We start from the raw sequence: 14,796 nt of genomic DNA on the forward strand, positions 1-14,796 counted from the left end.
AATCTTCTCCCATTCAGTTGGTTGCCTCATTATTTTGTCAATAGTTTCTTTTGCTGTGCAGAAGCTTTTCAATTTCATATAATCCCATTTGTTTATTTTAGTTTTTACTTCCATTGCCTTTGGAGTCAAATTCATAAAATGCTCTTTGAACCCAAGATCCATAAGTTTAGTACCTATGTTTTCTTCAATGCATTTTATTGTGTCAGGTCTTATGCTTAAGTCTTTGATCCATTTTGAATTAATTTTGGTACATGGTGACAGATAGCAGTCCAGTTTCATTCTTTTGCACGTGGCTATCCAATTCTGCCAGCACCATTTATTGAAGAGGCTGTCTTTCCTCCATCGTATGTTTTTAGCTTCTTTGTCAAAAATTATCTGTCCATATTTATATGGTTTTATTTCTGGGTTCTCAATTCTATTCCATTGGTCTATGTGTCTGTTTTTCCGCCAATACCAAGCTGTTTTGATTATTGTAGCCCTGTAGTACAAGGAAAAATCAGGGAGTGTGATACCTCCAGTATTGTTCTTTTTTTTTAATATTGCTTTGGCTATTCGGGGTCTTTTGTGGTTCCAAACAAATCTGATGATTTTTTGTTCTATTTCTTTAAAAAATGCCATTGGGATTTTAATGGGGATTGCATTAAATCTGTATATGGCTTTGGGTAATATGGCCATTTTAACTATGTTGATTCTTCCAATCCATGAGCACGGAATGTCTTTCCATTTCTTTGTGTCTTCTTCAATTTCTTTCAAAAATGTCTTATAGTTTTCAGCATATAAATCCTTCACATCCTTGGTTAAGTTTATTCCTAGGTATTTTATTCTTTTTGCTGCAATTGCAAAAGGAATTGTTTTTTCTATCTCTTTTTCTGAGATTTCATTGTTGGTATATAGGAAAGCAATGGACTTTTGTACGTTGATTTTGTAGCCAGCAACTTTACTATATTCATTGATTGTTTCTAATAGCTTTTTGGTGGAGTCTTTAGGGTTTTCTATGTATAGCATCATGTCATCTGCAAAGAGTGACAATTTAACTTCTTCATTCCCAATTTGGATGCCTTTTATTTCTTTCTCTTGCCTGATAGCTCTGGCGAGGACTTCCAACACTATGTTGAAAAGCAGAGGTGATAGGGGACAACCTTGTCGTGTTCCTGAACGTAGAGCAAAGGGCTTCAGCTTTTCACCATTAATTATGAGGTTAGCTGAGGGCTTGTCGTATATGGCCTTTATTATGTTGAGGTATTTTCCTTCTATACCAATTTTAGTAAGTGTTTTAATCATAAATGGATGTTGTATCTTATCAAATGCTTTTTCTGCATCAATTGATAGAATCATATGATTTTTGTCCTTTATTTTGTTTATGTGATGTATCACATTGATGGATTTGCGAATGTTGAACCATCCTTGTGCCCCGGGGATGAACCCCACTTGGTCGTGATGAATAATCTTTTTAATGCATTGTTGTATTCGATTTGCTAGAATTTTGTTTAGGATTTTAGCATCTGTATTCATCAGAGATATAGGTCTGTAGTTTTCTTTTTTTGTGTTGTCCTTACCAGGTTTTGGTATCAGGGTAATGTTGGCCTCATAAAATGAGTTAGGGAGTACTGACTCTTCTTCAATTTTTTGGAAGAGTTTGAGCAGGATTGGTATTAGATCCTCTTTGAAGGTTTGGTAGAATTCACTGGTGAAGCCATCTGGTCCAGGACTTTTGATTTTGGGAAGGTTTTTGATGACTGATTCAATTTCCTTACTGGTGATCGGCCTGTTAAGATTTTCCAGTTCTTCATGATTCAGCCTTGGAAGGCTATATGTTTCTAAGAACTTGTCCATTTCTTCTAAGTTATTAAATTTGGTGGCATATAGTCCTTCATAGTATTCTTGGATAATCCTTTGTATTTCTGTGGTGTCCGTGATAACTTCCCCTTTTTCATTTCTGATTTTGTTAATTAGTGTCTTCTCTCTTTTTATCTTAGTGAGTCTAGCCAAGGGTTTGTCGATTTTGTTAATCTTTTCAAAGAACCAGCTTTTTGTCACATTAATTTTTTCTATTGTCTTTTTGTTCTCTATTTCATTTAGTTCTGCTCTGATTTTTGTTATTTCCTTTCTTCTGCTGACCTTGGGTTTCGCTTGTTCTTCTTTTTCTAGTTTTTTAAGGTGTAACATGAGGTTATTTATTTGGGATTTTTCTTGTTTCTTGAGATAGGCCTGTAATGATATAAATTTCCCTCTTAAAACTGCTTTCGCGGCATCCCAAAAATTTTGGTAGGATGTATTTTCATTGTCATTTGTTTCTATGTATCTTTTGAGCTCTCCTCTAATTTCTTCTTTGACCCAGTCGTTCTTTAAAAGTATGTTGTTTAATCTCCATGTATTTGTGTTTTTTCCTGCTTTCTTTTTGCAGTTGATATCCAATTTCAAAGCTTTGTGATCAGAGAATATGCTTGGTATGATTTCAATCTTCTTAAATTTGCTGAGGCTGATTTTGTGTCCCAATATATGGTCTATCCTTGAGAATGTTCCATGTACACTAGAAAAGAATGTATAGTCTGATGTTTTAGGATGAAGTGCTCTATATATGTCAATTATGTCCAATTCATCTAATGTGTCATTTAGGGCTGCGATTTCGTTATTTATCTTCTGTTTGGATGATCTATCCATAGCTGTCAATGATGTATTTAAGTCCCCTAGTATAATTGTGTTTTGGTCAATTTCTCCCTTTAGTTCTGTTAGTAGTTGCTTGGTATATTTCGGTGCTCCCTGATTGGGGGCATAAATATTGATGACTGTTATGTCTTCTTGTTGGATAGTCCCCTTTACCATTATGAAATGTCCATCTTTGTCTCTTGTTATCTTTTTCACCCTGAAGTCTGTTTCATCGGAAATCATTATGGCTACACCTGATTTTTTCTGGGTACCATTTGCTTGAAGTGTCAATTTCCACCCTTTCACTTTGAGTCTATGCTTGTCCTTGTAGCTGAGATGTGTCTCTTGTAGGCAGCATATGGTTGGGTTTAGTTTTTTGATCCAATCTGCTACTCTGTGTCTCTTTATTGGTGAGTTCAGTCCATTTACATTTAGGGTGATTATTGATATGTGAGGATTTCCTGTCATTCTGTCTTTAGTTTTCTGGTAAGGCTGTGTCTCCATTGTTTCTTTGCCTTTTTGTTGTTGTCTGTTATTTCTGTGTGGTGGTATTCTATGATGTTTTCCTCTGTTTCTTCTTTTATTACAGTATATATTTCAGATTTGGATGTTTTTTGAGTGGTTACCCTTGAGTTTATGTAAAAGAAAGTTTGATATTTAGAGTATTCCAGTTTCTTCAGTACGCTTACTTTCTCTATTCCCATATTCCAGTTCAGGCCTTTACGCTCCCCCTTTTTATGTTTTGGTTGCCACAAGTTGTCCCTGTTGATGGTGGTCTAATAGCCTCCTTTAGTATTTCTTGTAGTGCAGGTCGTGTATTAGAAAATTCCCTCAGCTTCTGGATGTCTGGAAAGGTCTTTATTCCTCCTTCATATCTAAAGGAGATCTTTGCTGGATATATTATTCTTGGCTCATGATTTCTCTCTTTCAATAGTTTGAATATTTGGTTCCATTCCCTCCTAGCTTGTAGAGTTTCTGCTGAAAAATCTGATGATAATCTAATGGGCTTTCCTTTGTAAGTTACCGTCTTCTTTTCCCTGGCTGCCTTGAGGATTCTTTCTTTATCATTGATTTTAGACAGCTTCAATACAATGTGCCTTGGTGAAGGCCTGTTGGGATTGAGGTAATTAGGTGTTCTATTTGCTTCTTGGATTCGAGGATCCAGTTCTGTCCACAAGTTTGGGAAGTTCTCATCGACGATTTGTTTGAATATATTCTCTGTTCCCTTCCCTCTTTCTTCTCCTTCTGGTATGCCCATTATTCTTATATTGCTCTTTCTGATGGAGTCAGAAAGTTCTTGTAGAGTTCTTTCATTTCTTTTAAGTCTCAAGTCTCTTTCTTCTTCCCTCTGTGTAAATTCCAGGTTCCTATCTTCGATGTCACTGATTCTTTCCTCCATCTGGTCAACTCTACTACCTAAGCTGGATATTTTATTGTTAATTTCTTCTATTGAGTTCTTAATCTCCAGAAATTCTATTTGGTTCTTTTTCAAGATTTCAATCTCTTTTGTAAAATGCTCATGGTGTTCTTTGATTGTGTTTCTGAGTTCATTAAACTGCCTTTCTGTGTTTTCTTGCATCTCGTTCAGTTTTTTCAGAATTGCGATCTTGAATTCTCTGTCATTTAAATCACAAGGGTCCATATCTCTAAGTTCCTTTTCTGGAGACTTTTCACTTTCTTTTTGAGCTATCTTGTTGCCTTGGTTATTCATGGCAATCACTGATTTACTATTTCTCTTCCTAGACATCTACAGGAGTGTCTTCTGCAACAGGTTGATAGGTATGCGAAGAGCTTTTGGAGTTCCAAAGCTCTTTCTGCACCAGATTCAGAGCCCGTTTGTTTCAGCAGTTCTGTTTACTCCTGCAGGGATCCGCCCAGATAGGTGGGGCCAGGGGCGGGGTGAGTTGTGAGAGGTGGCCCAGAGCAATGGCGGCGACCACCACCACAGCCAGTCCTGCTTCCACAGCTCCCTCCCCTTTGCCGGAACTAGTTGAGCTGCGAATCTGTGTCTGCGGTCCACAGTTCTCAGAGCAGCAAATATTCTGTCCTTTGATCCGACACTGCTACTTTATCGCTTCTAGCCCGGGGCAGGTGGGGGCGGGGCGAGCTCTGGGAGGGTAGGGAGGGGGCGGCTAGTCTCCGTGCCTAAGGCTTCCGTTCTCCGCTCGGCAGTGAGGGCTTAAACCACCGATTTCAGCCCTCTTCCCTCAGTCTTTGCTCCGAGGTCTGCCGTGAGCGAGCGTTGGGTTCAGCGGTTTTGTATGCTGCCCCCTCAGCCCTGTGGGCCGTAAGCGGAGCCCTAGCACTTCCCTCTCCCGCAGCAGCTGCGGAAGATCCGGGCGCAGCGGGCTCCGAGCACTGAGCTAGGTCTGTGTCCTGCGCCCGCGCGGCTCCGTCTCCGCACTTCTCTTCTCCCTCCTCCCCCGCTCGCGCGATTCACCCACCTGGAGGTGAATTCAGTAGTCGGCCTCTTCGTCTTGCCTGTCTGCTGTGCAAGGAGTCCTTTGTGGAGTTATTGTTGTCCGATTCGTTGTAAATTCGAGGGGAGCGTTACAGAGGCTCACCTCACGCCGCCATTTTTTTTTCCTAATCCGTTGCCACTATTGTTAATGCTGCTCCTATTTTTGTTGCTGCTGTTGCTGTTGTTGTTCCTTGTTGATGCTGCTATTGTTGATGCTGCTATTGTTGCTGTTGTTGCTATTACTACTATTATTGCTGCCTTTGCTGTTGCTGTTGTTGCTGCTTTTGTTGTTGCTATTGTGTTGTTGGCATAAAGACTTGGGAGCTCAGCAGACTTGCTTGGGCCTTTACATCTGAAATCTGAGAGGACTCCAGCACCACTGGGTGACTCAGATAAGCTTCTTCTACTCTCTCTTTCTCAAATTGGTCCAGAAACTGAGGAAGGACTGAGTACCTCCCTGTGGGGGCAATTCTATAAGGAGCTTGGGGATCCAGTAGCAGCCCCACACCATATGTCAACATTACTATCAACAGGAACATGTCAAGAGAACATGTCTGGGAACAAAAAAATGGAGAAAGCGGCATTTCTATGACATCAGCAACATGCTGGTATTCATAAAGACAAGATGGCTGAGAAAACTTGCCATTTAAACAAATTTTTGAGTTGATTTTTCACTTGTCCAACTGTTGAAAAGTAAATGAACTTTGGTAAAAATAATTTTTAAATTCTATTTGGAGAACTGATGATAACAGTGTCTAGATTTTCCAATCTTTTTTAACCTTTATGATTAAATTTAGGCATTTTCCTCATTATTTATTACAGAGAAGGGTAGAATACCTTACTTAAATAAGGAACTTAGGTCAGTCCCACTCCTCAGAGAGAGTTTTAGGAATCACTCCATCCACATTAGTTACTCAACCAGCTCTGTGTGCATTTTCTTTTTGAGAATCACCACTCAGAACCCATTGCAAAACTCATCCTGGACAAAGCTTGTACCCATTTGTTGTTCTATTTATTTATTATCCACTTTATTTTGGTTTTCAGCCTCCTCATAATTTCTTTCTCCCCTCTCCATTTTTATTATTGCAGACCAAGAAAAAACAAAGAAAAGATGATTTATCTCCAAGTCAAGAAACAAGACATTCCACTAAACTGAGACCTGCTGTGGTTTTGCTCTGTTAATACAAGGCCAGAATCAGAGATTTCTACTCTCATTGCAAATCCCATACAGTTCAACCCTACTTCTCTTTGAATCCTATTAACCTAGATCTATGACCGAATGGGATCTGTTTTATTACTGTATAAAAATCTACCTGTGGGACCAGATCCTACAAGCCCCTCCAGCTCACTCTATCCCCAGCTTTCCTTGGACAATGGCTATTGGTTTTCTGGGATTTTCTTTTCTACCTTTGTATTTCTTTATTCTATTCCCTTCTCTATAATGATATCAAACCAACACATAGGGGAATTTTGGGCCAGGGAACCAAAAATATCTGAAAAGCAATAAAGTTGGGAGCAAAGAGCCTGTTAAATAAATAAAATATCCGAAGCAATATCAGCCTGTCCAGACGTATGTCAGGAACTTTAAATAGTCCTTTCAGTATCACAAGTGAAGAAAATTTTAAACATTATTATCTGATTTAGACTTTAAGAGAAACTAAAATACATTAATCAGGAACACAAAATGAGTAATCACTAAGTCTGTTTAGACTGGATAAGTACAAATTGTGCCTTCTACAAAAGATCTTGAGAAGAGTTTAATAGAAAGCAGTGTTCAAGTTGGCATAATTAAACCATGGTGATAATGTTTCAGTCTGGTCAAAATTTGTAGACTTAAAATATATTATTTTACCAAATATAGTAAGTAGATTTTTTAAAGGCTAAATACTACAAACCTATAATGAAAAACAAAAGTTCCTTACCCTGTTCTCCCTCTAGCAACTCCTGACAGATAATTTTCAACTATTTCAGCTGTTTTGCCCTGAGATTTATCTTCATATATCTGAATAACTTACTTTATACTGACATTTCTTGATTTTTTTTTTAGTTTTAAATATTACCAATTGACTTTTTAATATAAAAGATGAAGATTTAGTTCTCTTCACCTCTCCCCTCATCCCAAGACACATCTTCTCTTTTCCCTTCAAACTTTGTTTTATCACATTTTTATTAAATCAAATAATCAACATTCACATCCTTATGGCTATGTAACTATTATTAAAAGCTGAGCCTCACACGATAGTATGATTACACTTCCTTTATTTCACATTCTGTTTTTCCTGAACTTGGGTTTTCATTGCTTTGTTTTCTATGAATTCATCATTAATTTCCCCCCAACTCTCTGACAGAATAAATCCCCTCTCAGTGCTTTCAAAGACATCACAGATTGGTTCCTGCTCCTTCTTCCTGAGAGCCCTCCTGGAGCCTGCGCCCTCCTGCTCCAGGGGGGCATGGCTGATGTGTAGACCTGATGCCGAGCTGTTGCCCTCGGCTATCCTTTCTCCACCTTACTGAGCATTCTCAGTGCCTCTTTCTTGTGTTGAATCTCCCGTGTCTCAAATCCCAAGTCACCCTCATTCTTGGTTTTCTCCCTCATTTTGAAGAAACACATCTTCCAATACCACCCTGAAAGAGCACACACTTGTCCTTCTATCATCTCTTCTATAACATCAGGAGTTGAAACTTGCAAACCACATGTCCCCAGCCCTGTGCCATCTAGGTTTCTACAAGTCTTTACCAGTGGGCAGCATTGGCCAGATAGGAAGGCAGGAGCAGAGAGAAGCCATTTTCCCCTATATCATGAAGTCTAGCTACCCAAACCAGAGGGACAGAGGCCCACTGGTCCCTGCTCAGTAGCACTGGTGCAGTTCTAACAGTGGCAGTGACAGTAGAAGTGCCTCGTCAACTTCATGGCAAGAACAGACTCTCCGGCCCCGGCCAGGAGCAGTTGCCCCTTCCTGGTCTTATGTAAACCTCCTCTTCTCACTCTAGCACACCTTTCTTCCTTTGCTCAACCAACAATTTTGTAAACAAGTGTATGTATTAAATTGCCTCTTTTTGAAATACCTACAGTGGCTTGTTTTGCTGATTAAACACAGATTAATATTCTCCTTATATCCATGAGTAGACAATACCCAGGAAATAAATGCCCAACTATGGGAATATGTGGTTTGTTAGGAAATACATGGTTTGTTAAATGATGTGACTGGGGTTAACACACTGACGGAATTATTGTCAGGGAAAAGTGGGGTGCTGATAGTATCTATCCATAGACAGAGTGGCAAAACAGTTACTTAAATTATGCTCCAAGTACCTGAAACAACACGCCTATCCAAAGCAAGACTTTTGGAGGCCAAGGTTGAATTTGATCATTACAGTGGGAATTGGACCACAAAAGTTCTGGGGTAAGTTGGTAGCTTTTGACTCCACTGGAGAAATTACAAGAAGAAAATAAAATTACAGCTTTACAATATCAAGTTGAACCATTGCCAGAGAATTTGAGAGCTCCCAATAATGGTCCTAATGAGAAGAAAGAAAAAAAAACAGATTTGGAAACAAAGCTAACCAATTCTTGGTCAGCCTGTCGCTCTAGCAGATACAGATGGGTGAGTACGCTAGAATGTGGCCACCTCGCAGGAGCTGAGGGTCCATCAGCAGCGTTTTGCAGGAGGACAGTGCATTAAGGTTCTCCAGAGAAACAGAACCACCAGGAAATAAATACACAGAAGAGAAAATTTTGACTTACATGATTATGGAGGCTGAGAAGTGCCACAATCTGCTTTCTGCAAGCTGGAGACCCAGGAAAAGCCAGTGGTGTCATTCGGTCTGAGTTTGAACGCCCGAGAACCAGGGGAGCTGAAGGGGTAACACCTAGTCCAAGAGCAGGAGAAGACAAATGTCCCCGCTCAACAGGCAGGCAGGGCAGGAGGACAGCAAGCAGGGCACAGCCCTCCCTTCCTCTGCCTTCTGCTCTGTTCAGTCCCTTAAGTGGATTGGATGCGGACCCCCATTGGGGAGGCCAGTCTCCATTACTGAGACCACTGATTCAAATGCTAATCTCATCCAGAAACACCCCCACAGACACACTCAGGAATACTGTTAATCTGGGCACCCCAGGGCCTACTCAAATTGACACATAAAAGTAACCATTGCAGAGGGGTAATCCTGTGAGTTAGGTAGAGGCTGGTGTCCTGAGCTTCTCCTAAGCCCAATGCTGATATTTTAAACAAAACACAATTTATCTTTATTTCCCTCACACCAGCCTCGGCGAATAGGACAATGTGTAGGAAACACGACCCAGACCTGCCACCAAGAATAAAACTCTCTTCCCTTTTTGTAGATCTTAGCATGAGATCGTGATTAACAAGGACCCTGAAACTGGGACCCCGCTTGACCCTCATAGAGCTCTGGAATCAAAAGCGACTTGGCAAAGTCATCTTTTCCAAAATAGTCTGACTCTACTTGATGGCATCAGACAAATGGGTCTTAGGCTCAAGTTTATGTTTAAATATCTCTGGCAACAATTTATTCAAGGCCAGAAGATATGGAGTTAAAAGGTACACTAGTTCACAACCTCTCCAGCTACTTTAATTTCCAGGTTTGTGTCATATCAATGTTCCCTCTGTTAAAAAAAGAAACAAGCCCAAAATGGAGTAACTTGTGCTAAGCCCCAAATCGGCAAATCAAGACTTAACTGCAGTTTCAGCCTCTCCCAGGAATGTGACTGTTAACCAATCAATCTGGAATCACCTAATCAGCACTAATGAGGTCATCTGCCTGATAACACCCCGCCCCCACCCCACCCTCCCAATCCACTCTGGTAGAAACTTTCTTTTTTTGCTCCCTTCTGCCTATAAAAGGCTTCCATTTTATACAGCTCCTTGGAGTTCCTTTCTATTTCCTAGATGGGAGGCTGCCCAATTCATGAATCATAAATAAGGCCAATTAGATCTTCAAATGTACTCAGTTGAATTTTGTTTTTTAACACCTCACTCTGTGTTTTCCTTGGCAGGCCTAGAAGATAACAAACCTTGAGCCATAAATGCTTTTCCTCAAGCATAGAGCGCATAAGGACACCGTCCTTATCAGGACTGGTCCTGGCAAAATTGAGGCCTGCCCCTCCAGGTCGTCTTTTCCCTGGGCTGTCTCTCTTCCCTCCCCATGCTCCGGGGCTAATCCAGGGCCCTTTGATGCCAAGCAATCTCCCCTCTGGCCCCTCATCAAAAGACGAGTGCTTTGTAATCCAGAATCTTAGGACTTTGTTAAGAAGCGATGTGTGGGGGCAGAGCACATTAATCCTGGAAACCAGTCTGGCTGTATCATGGGAAATAGTGGTCTCCATACTCAGCACTTGTGTGCCCCAAGGCTCCTAAAAAGCAGTGACTCAACACCAGGCCCAGGCTAAGATTCCCAAGTCAATCAATGGTTCTAGTCTACAACTCTCTTCCCAGATCCAGACATCACCACGTAGACATCCCAAGGGTTTCTTATAGACAGTATTTCTCACTGGTATTTTACTGCTGATGACTAAAATGTCTATTATCTTTAGATAATCTGATAAATCTGATAATATCTGATAAAGCCCATATCCATATCTTGCTTGCACATTTGCTAAACCATCTCTCGTGGGCACCAGAAGTAAAGCCTAGCCCCTGAGTCTGTGGAGCTCACATCCTAGAGAGGCCACAGTTTGAACAACAAACTATGGTCCTGTAACTAGAGCTATATTATGTGTGTGCTGTCTCTAACCACTCCACTAACCAGTGTCCAAATTGTGCAGGACCTCCTCTATTCAGTAACTATTGGCTATCGAACAATAATGCCAGCATTATACTAGGCATCAGGGTGGAGATGGGCTTTGTTGTCACAGGGGGATAGAGGATATAACCAGGGAATGACAGCTCAGTGTGGAAATAGGAAGTGCCTGGGAACAAACAGGAAGTGCCTGGGCTCACAAAGTCAGAGCTGGGTTCTGCTTGCTGAGTGGGGACAAGTTTTGCTGGGTTGCTGACACTTAGCTACAATTCTAGGAATCAGCAGGATTTGCCAGGTGGACAAAGGAGAAAGTGTTTCTATGCAGAGACAGCAGCAGGGATGGGGAGCCGGACCCGGTGTGGTTGAGGTGGGGTGCAGGAGCTGGAAAGGCAGGGAGAGCAGCCAGGGGTGTGTGGCCTCAACGCTGTGGAAAGACAGTTGGGAGAGACCCCACGGGCAGCAGGAGGCACATAGCAGCCAAGTGCTGGAGGCCGTGAAAAGATGGAAGAGAGAGAGAGAGATTTAGGGAGGAAAAATAAATGACGACTGATTAGCTATGGGGCCAAAGGTCAAACAAGGAATTTAAGAGAAGTATAGCAACGAGAATTATCCCATAACAATCTAACAGAAAACAAACAAACTAGAAACTAAACCCAAATGCTGAGCCGCCTGGAGACTTTTCATATAGGAGCAAATACCCAAGGGCAGCTCTACCAGTCCTGAGGTCATCGGTATCTTAGAGCACATACAATGATTTTTGTACACAAAATAACTAGAAATCATGAAAAGGACTCTTTTAGGAAGCAAGTAAAAAATAAGATGTTTTAGAAAGTTTCATCCAAAATGGTTAAAAAAGAGAGAAAAATTGAAAATAGGGGTAATTTCTACTTTTCTTCTTCATTTCCCCAATTTTCTGTAATATTTGTATTTTTAAAAATATTTTTAGGCATATTTGATGCATATAAAAACACATATGTGATACATGAGTCACCAATAAAGATTTCCTTCCTTAATCCGTTCCTGGTCCATCCCCATCACACCAAAGGTAACAACTATTCCAGATTTTGGTCTCATTTCCTTGCTTTTAATGTTTATCACAACACACACACACATTCACACACACAACACACACACACACACACATGCATCTCTAAATATTTTAATCTCTCTTTTGTATTTCATGATTTTTCTGCTCTTATCTTTATCTCTGTTTTTCTTATTTTGGGCTTATTTGGTGTTTTTTGTTTTGTTTTTGTTTTTCTAATTCTCTATTCCAAATAACCGGAAGTGGAAGTCTTGATGTGTATCATTTATTTATGCTCAGAAACATATAAAACACTTAAAAGATTTGGTTTTTAATTCAATATTTCTACCATTTGCAAAATGTATCTTCCACTGTAATCGATCACTTGGAGTTTTAAATTCCTGAAGCACAATTTTTCAGGTTTTACACTTTGAAGCTTATATGTAATTGTATTTATACATAATTCTGAGTCTTTCTTGACTATATTTGATCCAGTAATTGTAGCAAGTAGCAAAATGTACTTTCCTAATCAAGATAAAATACAATTTAATTACTAATCAAACCAGTTAGTAGCCAAGGAAAGATCTTACAAACTCTTATTCTATGAAAGCAAATAAACTATAGTAACTTAATAATTGTTTATCTGAAAAGAAACACATGGGTGTACTTGAGGTTTCTTTGATGATTAAAGAGTCAAGCTCTTTTGACATGTTAGAAAACAATGTTAATTCAGTTGACCCAATAATCCTTACAAATGGGAAAGCGGTTGGATTAAATGGAATATTTCCATCACTCAATCCAGATGATGATGGTAATCTGGTAATAATTACTTGAAAACAGGACTTAGCATAACATACCTTTTTTTTTTTTTTACATACTTTTAAGAAACAAAAATTCTAATCTGTAGGATGGAAAGGAAGTACCACTTGCATGTGTTGCAACCTAACCACGTCAGTGAGATTAAGCAGAAGGACACGAAGTTTCTCTCTAACATCAGAAACTATAAAAAAGCGAGCAATAGCCAACAAAGTTTTAAATGGTTTATTTTGATTAACTAAACTAATAAATTTTCTGACAGCTTATTCTGGGGTTAAATCCACTGTAAAATAAACTCCCTTAAATATCTGATGGATTGCAGGGCTAGTCTGTGGCTCTGAGAGTAAGCTGTAATCACAACAGGATCAGATGGAGCAGCTACCAGGGCAGAGGGAAAGAAATGCACAGGGAGAAACATAAATTCTGCTTGCCCTACAGATCTTTGGTGAACTCCAGACTCTATGGCACCTTCATGGGATCAATCTAAATAAAGACAACCTACCTTTGGTGATCACGCCATCCAAGGTTGGAGCCTTTGCTCTTCTTGGAGAAGAATATTATCACAAAAAATCTGGAAGAACATTCCTGGTCATTTCTTATTTATTCAGGTCCTGGGAAACCTAGAAGAAACACAGCAAGGCCAGTGCTTAAAATCATCAGAACCTACGAGACAGGTATGTTGGGGGTTCCAGCAAGACCAAGAGTGGCTAAATGGGATTTGCCGTGAATAATGTTAAGAGCTCCCGGTTCTAGAACTGCTATGCTCAATGTTGTCTGTAGGTCTTATTGAAAAGTCTTTGCCAATCATAATGCACAAGAAAAAATAGTGTTAAATTCCACTGGGTGAAAGCAAAATAGACATTCACTGTAGTGTCTATTTGACCAATACTTACTGTCTTCTATATGCAAATTCTGTACTGGGTAGAAAGATTCAACATGGAGCAAGGACATGTTACTTCTGGGTCATGGAATTCATGTAGAAGGAGAGAAAACATTAAACAAGGAGTTACAGTGTCAGGTTAAAGTAATAAGTAGGACACACTCATCCAATTCAATGACTGACAGAGACAGTAGAGTGCTTAGCAAACATCAGCCCAGAAGGAGAAGGAAGTGTCACAGGAAAGGCCTGACGTAGTCTGGGAGCCAAGGAGGACTTCTGCTGAGCTCTGCAGGATGAACACAGTGACCACAGTCAAACGTGTGGGGATAAACTAACTCTGTTACTTCAAACTACTTGGACAAGTGTGGAGAAAACTCACCTGGGCGCTGTGATGTATTTACTGGACACATTTTATTTTAATTGTGGTAAAATACCAATAATATTTACCATCTTAACCATTTGTAAGTTTGGCGGCATTAAAGTAGATTCCATTGTTGTATAGTTATCACCACCATCCATCTCCAGACATTTTTCATCTTCCCAAACTGAAACTCTGTCCCCATTAGACACTAACTCCCCATCTCCCCATTCCCCAGTTCCTGGCAACCACCCTTAACTTTCTGTCTCTATGAATTTGACTACTCTACATACCTCATATCAGTGGAATCACACCGTGTTTGTCTTTCTGTGACTGGCTTATTTCACTCACATAATGTCCTCAAGGTTCATCCATGTTGCCACAAATATCAGAATTTCCTTCCGTTTTAAGGCTAAATAATATTCCATTGTATGTATATTCCACATTTTGTTTATCCATTCATCAATCAGTGGACTCTTATATTGCTTCCATTTTTGGCTGTCGCGGGTGATGGTGCTATGAACATGGGTGTACAAATATCTCTTCAAGACACTGCTTTCAATTCTCTTAGATACATACCCATAAGTGGAATTGCTGGATCATATGCTACTTCTATTTTTAAGTTTTTGAGGACCCACCATACTGTTTTCCACAGCGCACCAAAAGTGCGGAAGGGTTCCAGTTTCTAGATGTATGACCGAGGCGATGGCCTTTCCACCTAATACCCCACCAGCCTTGTACAGAATCACTGATCAAGAAACACGCTCCACAAAAGACAGAGACCTTTATTTAAAAAAAAAATAGATCATAATTTTTCTTCAGTTTCCTATGCATACCCAGGGAAGCCAGAGATACAT

The 14,796-nt window shown here is 40.0% G+C and overlaps 1 protein-coding gene and 1 long non-coding RNA gene across 3 annotated transcripts in view; one reads left to right on the forward strand and one right to left on the reverse strand.

Moving 5' to 3' along the window:
* The window catches only part of SLC22A2 (solute carrier family 22 member 2), a 33,039-nt gene extending 24,865 nt beyond the window's left edge, over nt 1–8,174 (forward strand). For both annotated transcript variants that reach the window (XM_081045313.1, XM_081045312.1), the window contains exon 11: nt 6,197–8,174. In XM_081045313.1, the coding sequence (XP_080901439.1) occupies nt 6,197–6,263 (67 nt within the window). In that variant the 3' untranslated portion in view covers nt 6,264–8,174. The remainder of the gene's footprint in view (nt 1–6,196) is intronic.
* LOC308496306 overlaps nt 1–14,796 on the reverse strand; it is a 46,839-nt gene that overhangs the window by 16,669 nt on the left and 15,374 nt on the right. Inside the window, exons 3-4 of the long non-coding RNA XR_013993159.1 lie at nt 13,204–13,321; nt 8,853–8,977 (exon numbers count right to left, since the gene is read on the reverse strand). This is a non-coding gene — a long non-coding RNA (uncharacterized lncRNA). The remainder of the gene's footprint in view (nt 1–8,852; nt 8,978–13,203; nt 13,322–14,796) is intronic.

Source organism: Rhinolophus hipposideros, assembly GCF_964194185.1.
Source record: "Rhinolophus hipposideros genome assembly, chromosome: 3".
Taxonomy (NCBI): Eukaryota; Metazoa; Chordata; class Mammalia; order Chiroptera; family Rhinolophidae; genus Rhinolophus; species Rhinolophus hipposideros.